This window comes from Zootoca vivipara, chromosome 10, assembly GCF_963506605.1.
Source record: "Zootoca vivipara chromosome 10, rZooViv1.1, whole genome shotgun sequence".
Lineage (NCBI taxonomy): Eukaryota > Metazoa > Chordata > Lepidosauria > Squamata > Lacertidae > Zootoca > Zootoca vivipara.
The window spans coordinates 39,136,184-39,157,114 of NC_083285.1; the positions used below are offsets into that span (position 1 = coordinate 39,136,184).

Consider the following 20,931-nt stretch of genomic DNA (forward strand, 5'->3'; position numbering starts at 1 on the left):
CTCCCTCTTTTACTCTAGGCTTCCCTGTCTTATAAATCTGAGGGCTACAGGTTCTGCATTAAATTACCCTGTAAGGTGTTTTTAACCTGGTTTCAAGTGCTTTAGCTCCTTATGAGTAAATGATGACACCTTGAACTGAGTCCTGAAGCAGTCAGTGCAGTTCTTTGGGAGAGGCAACACCTGCAGTAAAGTGCTCCAGTTAGCAGTGCAATTGCTGTACTATTCTGCATCAGCTGTACCTTCCAAACCTAAGGGAAGCCCCCCCCCCCTAGAGCACACTGCACTAATCCAAACTTGAAATTGCCAATGTCAACTCTGGTGACAGTTCCAGTTGCACCCCATATTATGTAGCACCAGTAGCACCCCAAACTCTGCAACCATTGTCTCAAGATCTGGGAGCCACTCATTCACTCCATCCTGCTGACGATTAATCTTTTGTTTATCAGCCTTTATCCAACCTGACTCAATGAGAATTAGAGCTCAGTGTCTTTAGCATACTGATAACACCATGCTGCAAGGTACTGTAAAGGTAAAGGCTGTTCCCAATGACTCATCTTGGGAAGGAATTTTCTCTTGGCTGTTGTAATAGTGTTGAAAGATTTGTCTTTATGGGTGGGTCTGTATAAGGAAGAGTAATATGGATAAATAAATACTTATTTCCAACCTTATGAACACCTCTGCCTTCTGTGGGCAAGGTTCACTCAGTGATGCTTTAAATAGGTAGGGGTGGCCACATGGGGGTTGTTCTGGCTTTATGTGATTTTTGCTTATAGATGTGATAGCCAGGAATATATCCTACGTGTAGGATGAGATCTACCTATACAGTATTATTACTGGTAGCAGTAGTATATTGGTTCAATAAAAGCTATTGGTTTATCTATTTTGTATTTGTTTCTCTCTTCTTAAAGCAAGGACATTTAACATTGTCATAATGCCATTTTCTGAAGGTGTGCTTATAAATCTTTTGGTACATTCCACTCTAAGAAAATATATGCTTGAGAAATAAGTCTTATTATGTGCTGAAGCTGCTCACGTTCTGGGACAGAAAGAGAGAAAACATAGATAGCATTTAGTTAAGCCCATGCTTCATGCCCTTCTTAATGCTACAGGTTATACTCATCTGAACTTTATCCTTTTGGTTTTAGATCCTTGTTTGTATAAGGTTTTTAGTTTTACAAAAACTGATGTATGATTCAACAAGTTTCTTAACTCCAAGTTAATGTAAGCTAAAGAGCTGACAAATGTTCACCAGGAAACTAATTCCTTAGCTAAATGTTCACCAGGAGCTAATTAGAATCAGCAGCTCTCAGGGAAAGATAGTTCTTTCTTTCTTCACTTGACATTAGTGGTTTTCCATTCTTGCCATCCTCTGATGTCACAGCAGTTGTGTGTGTCTGTTTATTTTTTAAAAAAGACACTATGCCCTTTATGATTAATCAGAATAGAAACAGATGAAAGTACACCCTGTCTTAGAAAAATAGTGCTTCATATTTACAATGCAGTGTTTGCTGAACACTTCATGAAAATCTCCTTTGCTAAACTTGACTTTTTTACTAACTCTGTGCTGAATAATTATTGCTACTACCAACTCTTTATTTAAATTATTTTATTTGAAATGGAACGATTGTAATCTTCTAAGTATTTGTATCTGACATGTAGTAAGACCTGAGCTTTGCAATATTGGTAGCTCATATTTTCAGCAGCAGCAGCAGCAGCAGCAGCAGCAGCAGCGAACCTAGAAAATGAATGTGACTGTATTAATTATTTGTTTAAGAAATCTAGACCATTATTTGTCTATGTGGATATCATGGCAGTATACAATAAGTATGAATAAAATAAATCATGCTATGGAAAGTACAATATAAAACAATAATTATAACACAATCAGAGGCAATTAAAAGAAGTTTAACAATAAGAGTAGTTCGGCAGTGGAACAGACTCCCTGGGGAGATTGTGGACTCTGCTTCAGCTGAGGTTTTTAAGCAGAGATTGGCTGACCATCTCTGAAGCATGCTTTAGTTGAGATTCCTGCAAAGCAGGGGTTTGAACTAGATGACACTTGACGTACCTTCCAACTCTACAATTCTAAGATAAACATATTAGAATAAATGCAAGCCTAACCATTCCTACTCAGAAGTAAGTCCTATTGGATTCAATGGTGCTTTCTCCCTGGTAAGTGGAGTTAGGACTGCAGCCTTCAGGAACAATTGACCTGGTAAAGTCAGCACCAATTGTGCTCCTGCAGCCCTGTTCAGATGACTGTTTAGAAGTTGAGGTGGTAGTACCCTATAACCATAGTCTGTGGACATATTAATCTTTGTTGTGCCAGCATGGTCTCTGGTTAAACTATTTTTGCATGGTTTTATTTTTGTAGCCCTTTAAGCAGGGCCTGCTCAAGACATTTCTGCACTTGAGGCAACCACAAAACAGCTTCCTGTCCTTCCCTACCAGGGAAGAAGGGGTGAGTGAAGTTCTACATCAGGAACAAGGAGGGGAATAAAGATCTCCATGGGATCTGCTGCCATTGTGGATCCTGCTGCCTGAGATGGTTACTTCACCTTGCCTCATGAGTGGGTTGGCCCTGACTTTAAGCTCTATGTTCAAAAGGCTAAAAGTAGATTCCACAAGGGTTTACTTCTGTAACTGCAGTAGACACGTGAAGATTTTGATATGTCAGCTAGGCAAGACTCATGACTTCCAGAATATTTTTATTCAACAAACAACAATGCAATAAATATTTCTTTGCAATGTGTGCTATCTTCTCCAGAACTAGAGTAAAATTCATTTTGCACGCATGTTTTCCCCTCCCCATACAAATGTTACTCTGCCAGTAATTGTGTGGTAGCTCAGTGAGAAAGCGCAAGCAGCCTCCAGTTGTTTAGTCATTCAATATTCTTCTTTCCAGTTCTTTAAAGGAAACAGACGGGATAGCGGAAGAGCAAGGAAATGCCTCTCCTATAACAATCAGATGCAGGTTTTCCAACATAACCAGATACTGTACTCATGTAAGCAAATAATACACAACCCCCGCTCCTCAAGATGGATGGAAGGCATTAGAGGAAATACAAAACACGCGAGAGTACGACTGATGGCTATTTAGGGAAGTATATACTGTACAGCCGCAAACAGCTTTTCCGTTCCCACTTTTAATTTGTAGGACTCTTTCTTTCTTTAGCTCTGAAGCAAACTATTTTGCAGCTAAAAACTCCACCTCCCCGGGCGTCATATTCCTCCCGCCCCTTCTAGTTTCCACAGACCAATCAGCTTTCATTATTTCCATTTTCCCCATGCCTCACGTGACAGGATCATCCCAGGATCCTTTAGCCAAGATGGCAGCCCCCAGCTAATAGTGCCGCACGTGTGTATATGTGTCTCTCTTTTTTGGAAAACCGAGCGGACTTCAAGCAGCTACTTTTAAAATTTTCAATCTACATCATTCAAAAGGTAGTTTGTTGCTAATTCACGGAGGCATGAAGACCAAATCGTCCTCTCACAAGTCCGAGAACACGCACAGGGTAAGATACGGGACGGCGGGGTCGGGTGGGGTGGATCAGAAACCCGGATCATTTAAGAACTCTGCTTAGCGCTTCGGTTCGCCGAGCTGGCGAAATAGTATATTTGATATTCAGTTGCATATCACTCTAAAAAGCAATTGGAGCAGAGTGGTACAGAAGCAAAAGAAGTTGGAGAGCAGCGCAACTTTTTTGCTTTCCTGTACAAGTTTTGGAAATCTGTAGTTACTGCAAGCAAACAAACTGCACCACACAAAAAAACCTTCCTGCTGCTTATGCCCAGGGCAGTCCAAAATAGTAACTGTGTGTAGCATTTGCCACTCATCTGCTAACAAAACACCAGGAAAACTATCAGTGTTCTTAAAGTATTCTGCTTGGTTCTAAAACCTTACCTTGTTCTACTATGTAGTTTTGTGAAGTGCTGCAAGTTTTTCAACTTATTTGTGATGTGTCGCTGCTTCTAGCACACTGTAAATTGCAAATAATTCTTAACTATGAATATGGAAGATCCTGCAACAGTACAGAAAATTAGACTACATTTTCTGATTTCAAATAAGTTGTCAGTCCCATTTGAGTCAGATTTCATTCAATTCTATAGGCCAGGCACCCCCAAACTGCTGCCCTCCAGATGTTTTGGCGTACAACTCCCATGATCCCTAGCTAACAGGACCAGTGGTCGGGGAAGATGGGAATTGTAGTCCAAAACATCTGGAGGGTCGAAGTTTGGGGATGCCTGAAATATATCTTTGCAGCAAGGGTTCACAACTCAAATCCTTAGGGGATGCCTGCTATAGGCTGTACCATGTCACTATGTATGAAATATCATTGGGACAGCCATTATAGGATCTTACTCTTTGGGAACTTCTTGTAAGCCTGATGTCTCAAAGATAATTGGGGGGGGACCCAAGAAACTCCTGTTTATTTATTTATTTATTTTTTTTTACAGTTTCTCACCTTCTCAGAACGCTTAAGCAATGTAAATATTGACATTATTCATCGCATTGACAGAACAGGGAGCTATGCTGAGGTAAGATTAATGTAGTTGTTTTTCATCTGTCTAAGTGTCATCTTATTCAGTGTTGGATGTGAGTGTTGAGGTGCTGGGAGCTCAGTTACAGGATGCTGCCTAGTTCTGAGCCAGGATAGGGTCACCTGACATGGGATGAAGAGGGTGGTAGACATTGTACATCCTCTCATCCTTTTGATCTAGTTACCTGCACTGGGGTGGCTAATTTATTAGCTGCAGTGCTAATTTACTTTGAATTCAATAAAGTTGTGACCCTTTTAAAAAAATAGATCTTCTTGCTGGGAGCAGCATACTTGGAACTGAAACAGGCAGTCATTGATAGAATAGGTGCCTGATGTGATGTGTTTACAATTACCATCACTGGTTATGTCTGAACTTGTAGCAATCAATACAGGGACTGCCACATCTGAGTTCTTGCTTAAGTATCTCCACTACTGTATATCAGTTTGTTAGGCCCTGACAAAAGCTCTACGATTGCTCTAGAAAGCCCTTATAAGGAATAACAGCAATTTTCATTGTACAGGTGGGGAACTATTACAGAAAGAAATATTGTATACCATCATGCCACATCTCAGTCTGAAACAGTACATTGCATGCAGATTCTCCCTTCCGCTGCTGGTGGTTGGGCTGCTGTTAATGCAACACAAATGTGTTATATGGGGATCTTCTTCCTTTCTCTTGCTGTTCTGTCATGTTTGTGGTTTTTGAGCAGCTTTGTGGCCAGTCTGAGAGTTAGGAATTATGAAATATATAATAAAATAATATGAATAATGACCTTTGGTTTTGTCAACATTTCCAGCAAGATCAGCCCTTTCAGATTAGGCTATTGCTCTACCAGTGCTATAGTAAATATTTTTTTCTTTCAAAATCAACAATAAATCTTCTGTCTTTGTATTTGTTAACCACTGTCTTAGTGTATTGAGAGTCATGGGAACAAGGTCAAGCTCATTGGGTTGTATCCAGTGAAGTTGTTCTGTTCATGCAAGGACTTATGCTTGCACAGTGGAATTTCCCCTTCCTCCTCCCTGTGTGCAAATTCGGGTGAGGGGCACAGGAAGAGGAAAGGGAGGAAAAGTTCAATTGTGCATTTCAGTCCTTGTGCAAATGGGATGACTTGTTGGATACAGTCCATTGTACAGTATGTTGCTCTTGTCTTGTCCATTAGCCTTTTTTCTGTATTGGTGGCAGCCAGGCAACCCATTTGCTGAAACAGATCAGCAATAGTATTTGAATTTACCTAGAGTCCTTTGTAGGGGGAAAATAATAAATAGCTTTTAAACTGTATATGTAAGTCAGAGTTACTTTTATTTTCAAACATGTTTTGTTTCTGGAGATGTGAAAAGAATGATTCAAAATATGGGGGAAACTTCAATGCATACTTCATTATCTGACGAAGTGTGCATGCACACGAAAGCTCATACCCAAATAAAAACTTAGTTGGTCTTGTGCTACTGAAGGAATTTTTTTATTTTGCTTCATTTTCTTTGTTCACATTATTTGGACTGCTTGCAGTCTGTAATGATAAATATGAATGTGTGCTTAAATTAGGCACAAGTTTATACAAAGGGCAGAAAACCTTGACATGCTGACTTTCTGATGAGAGATTGTGCATTTAGTACAGTGGTACCGGTACCTCTGTTGCGGACCCGATCCGTTCCAGGGTGCCGTTCGCACCCTGAAAAGTCCGCAACCCAAGTGGCGCTTTTGTGCATGCGTGAAGCGCGCAGAATGTTTCTGCGCATGCCTGTGGGATGAAACCCGGAAGCAAACACTTCCGTGTCTGCCGCGTTCGTATCACGAAAAAATGCAACCTGCAGCGGACGCAACATGAGGTATGACTGTATAGAGATTGAGAGACTCCGCTGTGACTTAGGATGGCCCTGATTAGAATCTTTCCTCTACCATCAAATCACTAGGTGTCCTGAGATAAGATGCTGTCTCTCTACCTTGCCCCATCCCATCACCTGAAATGGGACAGTAATACCAATTTACCTTACAGGGTGGTTCTGAAGTAAGTTCAAGTAGGTTGAACATTCAAAGGTGGTTCAAGTAAGTTGAACATTCAAAAATATCCGCCCTTCTGTGGGCAGCATTCCAACACAGGATCATCCATTTGCAACTTCAAGTGGTGTAATCTTAAACAGGTCTGTTTGTCCATTTGGGGTGCTGAATGTATTGAGTTGTTATTTGCACACATCACTTCTAATCCAGAGAAGGTATAGAAAGTTATCTTGTCTGTACAGCCCCTCCCTCCAGCTCCACTGTTGTTGGATCATGGCCAACTGATTGTAATATGTGATTATCAGTTGTATAAGAATTGGCATGCTTTCACAATTTCAGTTATTTTCAAATGTTATAATTATTTCTAGGTAACAGCTCCAGTTTTGCAAACACTTGTGTAACTGTTTAAATGAAATATGGAATAATTCAGCTGTGCTTCATACCTCATAAATATTGCAGCACCCTACGAAGGCTTTTTACTTAAGCATTCCTTCAATAACCAAGCCTGAAGTTCTCCATATGAATATATATTAACTAATATACATTATTGATTTTCCTAGGAAGTTGAAACATATTTTCATGAAGGACTTGAGAAATGGAGGGAGCTGAACCTTACTCGCCATTTTGGTATATCTTTTCCCCAAAATATTTTGTATTAATACTTCTCATTGTGTGTTGTATAAAAGTGTTGCTGTTTTGTTGAAAATGTATGTAGGGAGTAAGGGTTTGCACACAATCTATCAGTTAATATACAGTTAGTGATATGTATAAATTTTGAACATGGAGTGCAATCAGATGAATATGCTGTGCTTTTCCTGTGCTGATTTTTGTGAAATTTTCAGTGCTAGATTAGAGGTGGCAGGATGTTTTGTTGATGTTTCCTGCTGTTTAACTTAACGTTGATATAAACAGGACAAGTTCTTCAGTAGCCCTATCCCATCAGTGGTGCATCAGTGCAGTATCATGACCTGTGGTCCACGTGGGATGATTAGGGGCATTATACCAGCATAGGCTAGCTCTTCTACACTACACTACACTTAATGGTACAGCATTACCTGGAGAAGAGAGATTGGGTCAGGCTTGGCAATGATGTGCTAAAGTTCTTTTGGCCAGTGCTGTACTCACAACACTAGTGCAATGCTGTGTACCTGACAGTGCAGCAAAAGTGAGACCCCCTCCGCAAAATCTTTGTGTTAGGGAAAATTACAGGATTTCAGTGGGAGATCACAGGATATGCACAGAATGGAAATGAAGCTGTTTGACAGTCCCAGAATGTTTGCATACACAAATAGGATGATCACCCCAATAACATTGTAAGCATAACCATTATGCCCAGTAAAAAGAGTTCCATATGTCTTTTTTCTCTCTCTTTCCTCTTCTTCCTTCTTGTTTCCAAAATAGATATTTTTGTTTTCTTCCTTGTGGAACAAGTATTTTCCCGTCATACCTCCCAGCCATAAGCTTTGCCACAGTTAATCCCTTGTTTGCTCACAATAATCAGAGTGTATATATGTGTGTATAAGAGACAGAGATGGAGAGAGAAATTGGCACAGAAATCATTTGACCTGACAAGCCACTTTTAAAGCTTCATGCACAGTCAGTTCCTTCTTTCCCAGAAAGGTCTAACCTTTGAGCCTCTGTTTGAATAGGCTGTTGTCACGCAAGTGAGCCATGCTAGGAACTGTGAGGGGGTGTCCCCATTATGCAATACAGGTCTTGCATGTTGGGATTGTACTCCATGGGTGTATGCTTTTTAATCACCTGCTGGCTTTGAGCCTTTTAAGCTGGGAGCCTTGTAATACGAGCAAGAGCTGGAAGGCACGGGTAATGCATGCTGGCCATTCTTTCTATGGCCTGATGCTGATGCAATCCTGTATACACTAACCTAGGAGCAATGGATTCAAGCTACAAGAAAGAAGATTCCACCTAAACATTAGGAAGAACTTCCTGACAGTAAGAGCTGTTCGACAGTGGAACTTGCTGCCAAGGAGTGTGGTGGAGTCTCCTTCTTTGGAGGTCTTTCACCAGAGGCTTGACAGCCATATGTCAGGAATGCTTTGATAGTGTTTCCTGCTTGGCAGGGGGTTGGACTGGATGGCCCTTGTGGTCTCTTCCAACTCTATGATTCTAAGTCCTGCTGAACTCAGTAGATTAGTGTTCCTGAAACTCCATGAAATAAATCATTAAGGTGTGGTTTTTGTGTGTGTGGTTTTTTTTTTTTACACAGTGACATTCTACAGGCAGGTAGTCAACAAATGCCAGTCTTTCAACCAGCTGGTGTACTATCAGAATGACATTGTGCAGAGCTTGAAAACCCACCTGCAAGTGAAAGACAGTCTTGCTTTTCAACCTCTTTTGGAGTAAGTACCTACTGCAGTATCTAAAAATACCGCCTGAGTTTCTGTTCATAGGGGAGAAAGGCCATTGGGTATCTTTGGGCAGTTAACTGTTTCTCAGGCCTAGGCTCCCTTTCCTAGAGGGGAATGATACTAACTATGCTCATCACACAGGACTGTAACAAGGTCATGTGATGAACTTCAGGAGTACATTGGGCCATACAATATACAAATACATTCACTTGTGAGCAGACCACGGGACAGTGAGATTTCCCCCAGAGTTATTTGAAATTGTCATGGGATGTGTGTGTTCGAATTATAATGTGGCACCACTGACATTTTCCTATACCTCAATACAGCTTAGTGGTGCAGCTGGCTCGTGATCTCCAGACAGATTTCTATCCTCATTTTCAAGACTTTTTTCTGTCCATTACAAAATTGTTGGATACCCAGGACACGGAGCTGCTAGAATGGACTTTCACCTGTCTTTCTTACCTTTACAAATACTTATGGAGGCTGATGGTGAAGGACATGTCCAATATTTATGGGTAAGCTTATCTACAATAATAATAATAGTAACAACAACAACAACAACAACGCCAGTACACGAGTCTTATTCTGCATCATTTGCACTCTTCTTTATTTGAATCTGGATCTTTTATTTATTTGAATCTTTATTTTATCTGAAGAAGTGTGCATGCACATGAAAGCTCATACCAATGACAAACTTAGTTGGTCTCTAAGGTGCTACTGGAAGGAATGTTTTTTTTTTTTTGTTCTTTATTTGAGTTAGACTAGAATGGGTTTTGGTCCCTTTCAGCTCTGATTCTTATAACCAGTGTGATAGCTAGTGGCCCTGATTCTGTGTGCACACAACGGCAGCATATTTCTTTCCCTCTTCTAAATTTCCTGGGAAGAAAATGATATGTTCATTGGGCAGTGTGGTAAGGGAAGCAAGAATGCCTTATCATGTTTACTATTGGTTTGTCTGCAAGGCTTTGTATATATGCTCTGCCACTGAGCTATGGCCATGATTAAATCAGTATAAAATATGTGTTAATAAATTGGCTTTGCATCTAATGATGGATTCTAGGAAGCATTGCTGGAGAAATGAATTGATCCTGCATGTTTTTTAGTTTTTTATTTGTATGTTTGAATGTTGTGCTTGCAGATTGTACAGCACCTTGTTGGCTCACCATAAAGAGCACATCAGAAATTTTGCAGCAGAAAGCTTCACCTTCCTGATGCGGAAAGTAAGTGATGTTGGGGCGGGGGCAGGAGAGTGTAAAAGAGGAGTGCCTTCTGTTCAGATCAAGTTTACTACTGCAGCTTTAATATTTAAGATAATACGAAGTGTTACTAGGCATCTCTAGGTTGAAGGAAATGACTGTCATCCATTTAGTTCAGTGTACCTATGAAACTGCTTTATAGTGTCCCACTTTGTATGTCACGGTAAACCATAGGCAAGGGTTTATCATGGGTGCACCTTTCTGGGCTGTGTTCTACCTTAGTGGAAACAACAAACCATGATCCCTGACTCAGCATTGCATCCAAACCAGGAATTATGGTTTGCAAAACCAGTAAGTCAATAACAAACCTTTGCTACCTATTCTGGGTTGTTTTTTTTAAAGGAATGAAACAAACCGCAATCCCTGGTTTGACAGAATGCTAACCCATTTGTCTCCTCCATGCTAGTTAGACCAAGAGAGGAAACAAACAGACCAGAAAGGTACAGTCGTGGTAAGCCATTAGCTATAGTTTATTGTGACATGCGAATAAAGCCAATGAGTAAGACCATCTAGCCAGCATTGTTACCTTTAACTAGTAGCAGCTGTCTGAGGTTTTGCCTATATCCTGTTCCCTGACCTTTTTAAATAAATAAATAAATAAATAAATAAATAAATAAATAAATAAATAAATGGAAATGCCATGTATTAAACATGGCAACTTTTGCCTGCAAAGAATATAATCTGTCACTGAGCAACGGCATCTCCTCTCTTGTGGATGGAGTATTCTCGGAGAAATAGGGCGAGTTCCTACTTTAGCCATAGGCTTGTTAGGTGATTTGGTGGTCTCAGCCCCTGTTGCCAGCCTTTCTACTTGTGTTCCTCTGCTGATGAAAGGCACATTGGTCCAGCTTCTGTGAGTGAAAAAACCACACACCCTTTTTCAGATCCCCCCTCTCTTCTACAGCTCTTCCTGCCCTGCACCTCCCATGCCTTGAAAACTCTGGAGCAGATTTGATGGGTGGACGGATGGTTTCAGAGGGAAGGGAATACAAGTGAAAATTGCCCTTTATTTTCTGCTTGGTGCAGTTTCTGCTGGATCAAACAGCCTTCCGTCAGCCAAAAGACATAACTAGATGCAACATATAATTTTTAGTATTTAAAATGCTAATACTGTGCTAAGGTTGCTTCTGATACATGATGTCATTAAACCTTGCAGCTACCCAATCATTATCATCTCCCCTGTTTCACCATAGGGCTGAAGAATGTGGGGCTTTGAGGTTGTTTCTTCTCTCAAGTCCATCTCATGCTTTAATGCCTCAGCTAGGGTTTGAACCAAGAGTTTCCAACTCAGGCACTTAATCACAATGCTAAGCCAGCTCTGTACTGACCTGTTTCACAGGCTGTTGTAAGGGTGGGTGAATCATCCTGCCCCAAATTAAATGGCCTTAAATTGTTATCTTTTGGATGCAGACAAAGTACTACTTCATCGCTGGTCTTTGCAGGCTTTGAAGGAGCTATGTTTGAAGATTTACTACAACACATTTAGTGGGAGGTGGTAAGGGTAATGGATGACAGGCATTGCTCTGCATTGGCTCAGAATAAAGAGTAGTCAAAACTTTTAAAGACTAGGATTGGTTACACTGAGTGTTCCAAACTGAGACATGTTTACAATGCCCAATTTTCTGTTAGGACTCAGCATAGTAGAAGGCGCTAGGTAGGTTGGGTTTTTCTGCCTGTTATAGAACAGTGACTGTAACTGTAGTGTTCTTAGTAACTGGTGCAATTTCTAACTATACCACATAGCAGAATAATAAGAAAAAGCAAAACTTGAAGTAACTTTTCTGACATTAGTTTACTGGTCAAATGCTGAACCACTTCCCCTGAAGAAAACAAATGTTTGAAATGTATTGGGAAATCTGATGACCAGTTTCTAAATAAATCCTCTTGCACCTATCACCTTCATGTTTTCTCTTTGAGATAGTGCACTCCTTTACTTATTGTTGTTAGGATGCTATTTAGGCTGGTCAGTTAATGGCTTTGGGCACCTCACTGGTTTATATTTTGTTCTGGCAATATGGTTGCCACTGGGGAGATGAACCATGTTTTGCTCTTGGCTTGCATTACTAGCTGCTCATGGGTAAAAGGCTTCTCTGTATGTGTGAACTGATAGCAACTCTGCTGGGGAACTGGTGGTTTCCACAGCACATAGCCATCGGTCTGCAAAACATGGACAGCTCAATGTAAATGTAATGTACCCATGTGGACTGGGTGTCCAATTAACTCTTCTTCTCAGCATCAGTTGTATTGTGGGGATAACATATGAACCAGCCTTGCCTCTTGGCCTGACCTGCTTAATCAGTGTAACATTAGAAGACACTCCCAAGTTTCTGAGAAGGACAGGTAAAGTATGTAACTAATACATGCTATGGTGCTTGAAATCTACTTTTTCCCATTTAGTTTGTATACATTGTAGCACCAATATAAAGCTGGGAGTGTAAAGAGGTAAGAGTAATAGCAGGGATTTTAATTAGCCGTTCTAGGTAGTATGTTTGAATTAAAATAACTGGGGCGCAAACTGTAATTTTGTTTCCTAGGTTTCAGACCAGAATGCTCTCTTAAACGTAATGTTCCATGACTTGGAAATGCACCCAGAAAAAGTAGAAGGTGTCGGACAGCTGATTTTTGAGACGTGCAAAGGCGTTAGGAACATGTTCCATTCCTGTGCTGAAACGGTAATCAATCCAGTGCATGAGGCAAATGGAAAATTATAAAATGCCTGATTCGCTAGTGAATTTTTAACTTGCTTCCATAGATGATTGGTCTAGGTTGTTTTGCCCTAAATTCCCCCTCCTTCCCCAATAGACAAATAGCAAGTCTATTTCACACACTTCAAGAAGACTTTCAGGGTATTATATCTCTAGTTCTTTTTTTCTTTTTTAAAAATTATTTAATCGGTCAATACTTGGCACAGTTTCCATAAGGAGAAACTGTGTGTGTGTGTGTGTGTGTGTGTGTGTAATATATGGGATGTGGTGTAATGGTTAGAGTGTTGGACTCTATGACCTGGGAGAACAGGTTTTAAATCCCCACTCAGCCATGAAGCTCACGGGGCGACTGTCAGTCTCTCAGCTTGCCCTACTTCATGAGGCTGCTTTGAAATAAAAGTGGAGAGAACCATGCATACCACCACCTTGAGATCCTTTGAGGAAATACAAATAAATGAGTATGTATAAATAAATAAATAAAATTTTGGATAGAAAACTTTCCTAGTTGCTTAATGCTAATCTTGCATAAAGGATCAGGTTGCCATGAAGCAGCAGTAGCCTCCTTTAAGCTGAAAGTTGTTTACTGAAGAGTAAATGAGTTTATGTTCAGGGTTAGAGTGAAAAATATTTTTTATGTGAACTACTTAAAAACATTAAAGATGTGTGTAAACCCCCCCCCCCCACAGGTTATAACATTAATTCTGAAAAAGCTGGGGCCACTTACAGAAACAGAAGTGACCCTCTCCTGGAACTTGGTTGGAGAAGCTTTCGAACATATGGCAAAATCAGCTGCTGGATTCATCTATAAAGAACATTTCAGTGTATTTTTCAGATGCTTGCAAGTGAGTTGTAATTAATTAAAATAGAAAGGGGCTCTACCCTCCTTTGAATTATGGTGGTATGTGGTAGGAGATGGGAAAGTCATGTGGTGTGTGTCATGTGTTGAGCTGGCAGGCATCTAGAACCATGTTATTTTACTGTTGTCAACACACTCTGATTGATTTTAACAATGTTGCCTGTAGAATTGGGTGGAAAAACACTGTCCTTAATATATTAAATTTATCAACGACACTTTAAAAAAGCTGCTTTTAATTGTGAATAACAAGCAAAACTTTTATTTTGTCCGAGATACCCATTCTTCATGAACTCCCATTCATGTGGTCTGAGTAAAGGGGTGGGAAATAAGGTCACAAACCACTGAATTGCACTTTCTTGGGGAACCTTTTGTCTAGTTAAGCAGCAGCAACAACAGCTATGGAAACGTCTGACTTTGGGTGCAAAACCTTTTTTTTTTAAATCAACCACACAGAAATCAATACTTGATCTGCAAGAAAAGATAACGAAGGACAACTGCTGTGAAGCTTCTGAACAGATTGAGAGGGTATTGCAAGTGTATTTGATGTTAGCAGAATATGCACAAGGCTCCAAAATTGTTCAGCCTGAAGAAGTTTGTAAGGTCAGTAAAACTTTCCTCTGCTAGAACAGATCATGTACATCTGACATGAGAGAGGATATGAAGCAAGGGGGAAGCAAAGCAGGAAGCAATGTTTAGCTTTTGAGGTTATTTCAAGGGTTTGGATCTAGTGGTAGAGAGGGTGCAGCTATGAGTGAAATTTATTAGTCATCTTCAGCAGCTTGGCAAGGATTCTGTTGATCTAGATTAACTGTTGGTCTATGACCAACAATCCATCAATGAACTGATGGATTCATTGTTGATCTTCACTTTCTTTTTTTCTTTTTTTACAATGCTATGACTATTTTGCTATATTGTTGTGCTATGTCAGAGATACTATTCAAGAAGGAAGAATGCCTTAGTGCAAAGGAATGTGGTATCAGAAAGATTTAGGGATAGGCGTGACTCCAAATGTGATGAACTGTGGCCTTAGGCCCCACTACTATACTGTTTTAGGTAACTAATGAAGACCTGGACAGCTTTTTGAAAAGGCCTTTGATTAATTCTACAAGTTTGCCAGCTCAGTTCTTATATTTCTTTGTGCTGCTTGAATGTTTATTCTGTTGTTGTTGTTTTTTACTGTCTGTTAGCAGCTTTGAGTCTCCTTCAATAAATAGGCAGGATGCATTAAAAAAAATACTGTACAGGTCACTTTTGACTAGTCTTATAAGTCAGAGATTTCATTTAAGCAAAGAACAAAAAGCTTCTAGCACTCATGACTTCAGATAGAAACAGGAATTCTAGTTCTTCTTGCCGGAATTTCTAAGTGTGTTTTTAATTGTTCATGTTTTCATTTCACAGACATTAACAAAACTGATAGAAACACCTGACCTCTCAGTGCCCTGTCGTGATACTCTGCTTAAAGTTATTTCTGTTCTGTTTCTTGATGAGAGTGTCTTCTTGCCTGATTCATTGGTCAAAGAAATTGTTGAAAAGGTAACAAAATGTTAGGCTGGACTTGGTTGAGTATTACGGACATTCTACTTTTGAGCACCTGGTCTGCAAGACTTGGTTCATACATTACCATTTTCTGTGAGTGAATATATGCAAACAGGCTCACTTTCCCCATACAAGTCTCCTGGAAATAGGAAGAAATCACTTTTCTTCTGGCAACCAATACAGGCAGATGCAGCTGGACGTAAATGCCAGAGTTTCTCTCCTCCCAGCTGAGCAGCTGAACTGCTAGGATCAAAGTAGTAGTTGGAAGCTATTTGCCATAAAATTCTGAGTCCATGTCTTGAGCGAGTTTCGTAGGGGAGACCCATAGCAAAGTGGCAGGGTTCCCCAGACCCCTCTGGTAGCATAAGAGGTCTGCCTGAGACCTTCAGTTGGAGTAGATATTACAAAGTTAGATGTCTGAGCACAGTTTCATATTGTCCCACATGGGTTCATATGCACAAGCAGCCTCATTGACAACTGCATTTATAGAGATGTGCGTGTCTGCAAGTTTTGCATGATCAGTGAATATTTTTCTGTACGCTAATGGAGTAAACACTGGAAAAGACACCACGGATAAGGTGGTTCCCCATTTCATAAGTTTTGTGTCTCAATTTCCTTTGGGAGCAAACAGAATTTTGTAGATTATCTTTCGGAATCAGAATTTCCATTGTCCTTCAAAGTAATCCCAATGAATCTGGAACCAGGTCTTTATTTACTTCAATTTACTGTTCATGTGCTTTTTAATAGATCTTCAGAGGTGGATTTGAAAGGCGTTCTTTATGGGATTTTTCTAAAGTTATGTTTCCAATGGAACAATTTGAAAAGGTAGGTGAAGCGTTTACCCCTTTTTCAGCAGCTTGAAAACTGCATCTTAAGGGACAGGAGTTGGTGTGATCCTTGTCTTGTATTGTCTCCTCCCCTTTCCAGCAATTTCTTCCCAGTCTCCTTGAGTATTCTGAGCACTGCATTTGTGGAGAAGATGCTCTGGTTCAGGAGGAGGCCTTGGCAGTTCTGGCTAAACTCATTCTAGAGAAAGCAGAACCTCCCACTGTTGGTTCGATGGCCTTTGAGAAGTATCCTTTCGTTTTTGCGGAATCCGCTAAAGGGTATGTGACTTGAGCAGTTGCTTTTGAGCTGTATCTGTGAGAAAGGAGCAGGTTGCAATGTTCTAGTCTGGTCACTTAAGTATTTAAACATACTTTGGATTAATAAAACTATGCTACTTTTAAATACCAAGGGTGAGGGAACGTGTGGACATTTCCCATTTCCCTCAATCAGCATGGATGGCCTAGTAGTCAGGGATGATAGGAGTTGTGGTCCAGCAACATCTGGGAGGCCACATATTACTTATCCCTGCAGGCAATCTTATGTATCTGTTGTAACGACATACAATCGATTTAATTTTAGATTGAATAGAAGACAGTTGCGAAGTAAAAGAACCGAAGAGAAAGAACAGAAGACTGTTTTGGATCACATTCTGACTTGCATTCAGATACCAGAAAACAGAAGCACGGCTGATCTTTCAAAACCTTGGGCAGCTCTTGTGGTACTTCCTCACATAAGGTGAATATGTGAGGCGCTTACTTACTAACTTGTTTCTATCAAAGTAGGCCACATGTAGGGTCACTGATTTGTAGGCGTCTCTCAAAGCAAACAAGTGCAGTTATTCTTCTGTATGTTAGGCTCTCGTAACGAATGAGCTGGGGGTGTCTACTGTGACGTTGGAGGGTATAGAAATAAAACCCTGCTTCTATGGAAAGCCCAAATGGCCTGGAAAAAGAACACTTTTGCATCTTCCTTCTAAAGATTCAACACCGTTTTGCGATAGGAATTTTTAAACATTTTTTTGGGTAGCACAAAGACAGAGGCAGTAACACTTCCTAAAACCTTTTGCTGGAATAAAGTGATTGTGCCAAAAGCAAAAAAGAAAGGAAGGAAGGGACCCAAGAGTTGCATCCTTTGCAACACTGCAAACCATCTTGGGGCACATCTTGATTCCACTTGCTGCTTCATTGCTGTCCCATGATATATTGCTGACTCAGGCGATATTTCCAGCATTTCCGGTCAGGCCAGTTTTAAGCTGTGGTAAAGGATTAATCAAAATGAACTCTCTTCAAATCCAATGATGTACAGTTAAAATCAACAACAACAATGAAAACTTGTTTTGTATTTCCATATCCCATTATTATTCAAGGGCATTTATGTCGTGGTTGTTTCTGTTGCCATGACAACCACTTTATTCAGGTTGCATTATTTTGAAGTATTGTGGCTAGGGCTTTTTGTGTTTTGTTTTGTTTTTTGAGGGGAGGGCGAAGAATGCCCCTAGTCACTTGGAATAGTCCTGAAAATGTTAATCTTAGTTCGCGAATTGTAGGATAAATTGAAGATGGGTAGAATTTACAGCGAAAGATAATGCTGAAACTGTAGAACCAGGTTGTCAGTTAATTCATCCCAGTTAGCCAGTGCAGCAAGCTATAGTTATTGCCACACCCAAACTTTGAAATTCTCTGTCCATGAGATCAGTTTTGCTCCCATCCTTTTTTTGGCCTTCTGCCTTTGTTCGCTACAAGGTTGGCCCAAGAGGCTTTGCTGCCTGAGGCGAAGGGCTTCATGTGCAAAAAACAAACAAACAAAACCCCAGACTGTACTGGCAGTCATACCTTCCTTCTATGTTGCTAGTAAGACAGCCTGCCTCAGGTGCAGTGGGTGATGTTCTGCAAAAGGTGCAAGGCATTTGGCAAATGGAGTCTGTTTCCCAACACTGTGTCACTGTTCTCCACCCCTCAGCACCTCCCACTTCAAGGCAGTTGCCTCATTCTACCTAACAGTAGGGCCAGCCTACTTCTCTGTTTAAAAAAGACCTCTTAGGTCTTTTTTTTTTTAAAAAAAAATATTGCTGTTTCTTCAACTGTTTTTGTTGCTTGGTCGTCTGGTTTTTTTTGACTTGGTGATTTACGCTTTGGTTGTTAAAAACTTTTTTATATGCAAAGGCGAGGTATAAATATTTTAAAATAAATGAAACCTGACTTCAAGCTCATTCATAAAGGTGTGCAAGTTCCTTCTCAAGTCGAAGTAGAAATTGAAGTTTACATAGCAATGACTCGAAGCTGCTGGCCTTACAGTAGCTATTGGGACCCTTGTTAGGGCCGAAATAGATCAAATGGCATTCACACAATTAGCCATTATACAATTGCCTTTTAAAAAGTAAATTTCAGGAGGCTTGATCTGGATTGGGATCCTGCTGTGTGGGTATGGGAGGTGTGAACCCTTTGCCCCCTCTTGTAGTCACAAGCCAGAGTGGGCCCCTGACACTTGTGGTTTGGATTGGAAAGGGGGGCGGGCAGAGATTTGCCATGATCTAGATTGGGACTGCAATGGAAAGGCGGCAAAGGATTAAAGCCCACTACCCCACTTCAAGATAGCAAACCCCATGCCTGCAAATAATGCAGTTGCTAATTGTGTGAATGGTGTCATGGAGAGTTTGATTGCATATGCTTAAATCAGCACGGTAGTAATATCAGAATAATGGAAATACAAACAAACCATGAAAATATCATGCGTCCTCGTCTTGCCATCCCTTGAGTTCTGTGAGCTTCTTCAGCCTTGTTAAGCCTTAATACATGAATTTTTAGATAAAGTTCTCTGTCCCCTGAGGAAACTATACCAGTGAAAACGGGAAAGATATAGCTGGCCGCTATATCTTTTAGGATGCATGATACATCGTAGCACTTTATTATTGGACTTTTGGCACTTTATATTGGACTTTTTGAACATTGCACTTTCTGAATCTTACTTGCCTTTTCAGATACATTGTATATGTGAAGTATATGTGAAGTTTTCTGGTTGCATATATATTTAGTATTTTCACGGTTTGTTTGTATTTCCATTATTCTAAATCATTTGTCTAGCCCTGGTTAGTCAAGACACTGGGTGTGTTTGGGGGGGGGGCTAAACCCACTTATGTGGAAGTAAATTCCATTGAAGTTAGTGAGACTTGATTCTGTGTAAACACATAGCATTTTTTTTATTTAATTAGTACTTAAGGATGCATACCTTTTTCTAGGTTTTATCTTATACACGTCACTGCAGCTGTGTTACATTTGTATCTCTGTATCTAACAGGCCGCTTGTCAAAGAGAAAATCCTACCAGAAGTTAAAGGTTACGCTGAGTATCTCTTTACTGCTCTTGAGACAGGACAGCCTTCCAAAGGTGAGTTGTTGAAAGTAATTTCTCATTATTCTGCAATGGTGGGTAAAACCAGCATTCTTTGAAAGTGAAACCGATCTCTGCAGAAGTTCTCATTGCAGCTTGTTCATGGTGCACCGAACCATCATTTAGCATTACATGGGAAAGCAGCCAGTCTTTTGCATTTTGTATAGACTTTTAAAAATTAAAGCGCTCCCCAAGGGTGTAGTCACAAAGTATGGATTAATATATAACTTATTCCTGTTTTGTTTTCCCAGGAAGCCTGTTTGTGGTCTGCCATGCTGTGAGCACACTGCTTAGTTTAGCAGAATCCTTGGAAATTCTAGATCTGTTACCAGTGGAACGCATAAAGACTTTGTTGATGTATGTAATGGGGAGATGGAGTTTGCCTTTTATATGGAGCAATATGTTGAGCTTGTGTGTACTTGTTTAATGCTGTGTTTTCCAAAGAGTGCATACATTGGCCAGTAGTAATCATTGGGTTGAAGTGTTTCTAACCATATTGCCAGATCAACAGTTTGCTTCAAGTTAAAGACAAATAACACACATTACGTATTAATATTTTACTTTACCATCCATTTTTGCTTATACAGCAGTACCTCCGGTTGCGAACGGGACCTGTTCCAGAGGTCCGGCCGCATCCTGAGAAATTCGCAACCGGAGGTGCCGCTTCTGCGCATGTGCGCAGCGCGGTTTAGCACTTCTGTGCATGTGCACGGCGCATAGAGTGCTTCTGTGCATGCGCGCACTGCGAAACCCGGAAAAATACTTCCGGGTTTGCCTGAAGGATATGTAACCAGAGGTGAACGCAACTAGGGGTACCACTGTACAGTATTTAATTATATATTGACTGATAGTAACATGCCTCTTTTCCCCAGGGCATTTCCTTCAGACCCATCTGCCTTGCTGTTGGCTGATCTCTATTGTACAAGATTGGCATTATGTGGGTACTGTAAACATCTTTCCCAAGAGAGTCTGATGGAATTGCTTTTAAAATTGCAAGCCAATATTTCAAGCAGTGTATCCAAGGTAACATTTGTTTTCTAACAGTTTCTTGCTGAATGCATTGTGTTTCCAAACAGTTACTATTGAGGTAGAATTCCTTAATGAAGAAGCTGGTCAAGGAACATCTGTCATAGGACTGCTGGCTTCTCTATCCCCTCAGCTGAGAGACCAGCCAATTTAGGAGGTTCTTCTCAATGAACTTCCATTCCAGCTGGTCGTTCAAAGAAAACGAGTTCGCTCCCCCCCCCCAATCTCTTTTACTTATGAGCCCCATGTTTTAGATTTTAAGGCTAAAAGATGTTTGTAAGATATTTGTAAGCTGCTTTGGGAGCTTATTCTTGGCTAATGAGTAGGAGCAAAATACTTTACGTAAATAAATGATAAATTAATACCTTTCAGTTGCATCCCTTTCATTATACCTGATTTTGCAGCATGAAAAATGCAATGAAATGTGATT

The 20,931-nt window shown here is 40.4% G+C and overlaps 1 protein-coding gene across 2 annotated transcripts in view; it reads left to right on the forward strand.

Moving 5' to 3' along the window:
* The first annotated feature begins 3,301 nt into the window (after positions 1–3,301).
* The window catches only part of UTP20 (UTP20 small subunit processome component), a 64,900-nt gene continuing 47,270 nt past the window's right edge, over positions 3,302–20,931 (forward strand). For both annotated transcript variants that reach the window (XM_035128257.2, XM_035128259.2), the window contains exons 1-16: positions 3,302–3,515; positions 4,459–4,539; positions 7,101–7,167; positions 8,768–8,900; positions 9,236–9,424; positions 10,048–10,129; positions 12,700–12,837; positions 13,557–13,712; positions 14,180–14,326; positions 15,125–15,259; positions 16,010–16,087; positions 16,190–16,368; positions 16,670–16,825; positions 19,384–19,472; positions 19,727–19,832; positions 20,348–20,498. In XM_035128257.2, the coding sequence (XP_034984148.1) occupies positions 3,471–3,515; positions 4,459–4,539; positions 7,101–7,167; positions 8,768–8,900; positions 9,236–9,424; positions 10,048–10,129; positions 12,700–12,837; positions 13,557–13,712; positions 14,180–14,326; positions 15,125–15,259; positions 16,010–16,087; positions 16,190–16,368; positions 16,670–16,825; positions 19,384–19,472; positions 19,727–19,832; positions 20,348–20,498 (1,932 nt within the window). In that variant the 5' untranslated portion in view covers positions 3,302–3,470. The remainder of the gene's footprint in view (positions 3,516–4,458; positions 4,540–7,100; positions 7,168–8,767; positions 8,901–9,235; positions 9,425–10,047; positions 10,130–12,699; positions 12,838–13,556; positions 13,713–14,179; positions 14,327–15,124; positions 15,260–16,009; positions 16,088–16,189; positions 16,369–16,669; positions 16,826–19,383; positions 19,473–19,726; positions 19,833–20,347; positions 20,499–20,931) is intronic.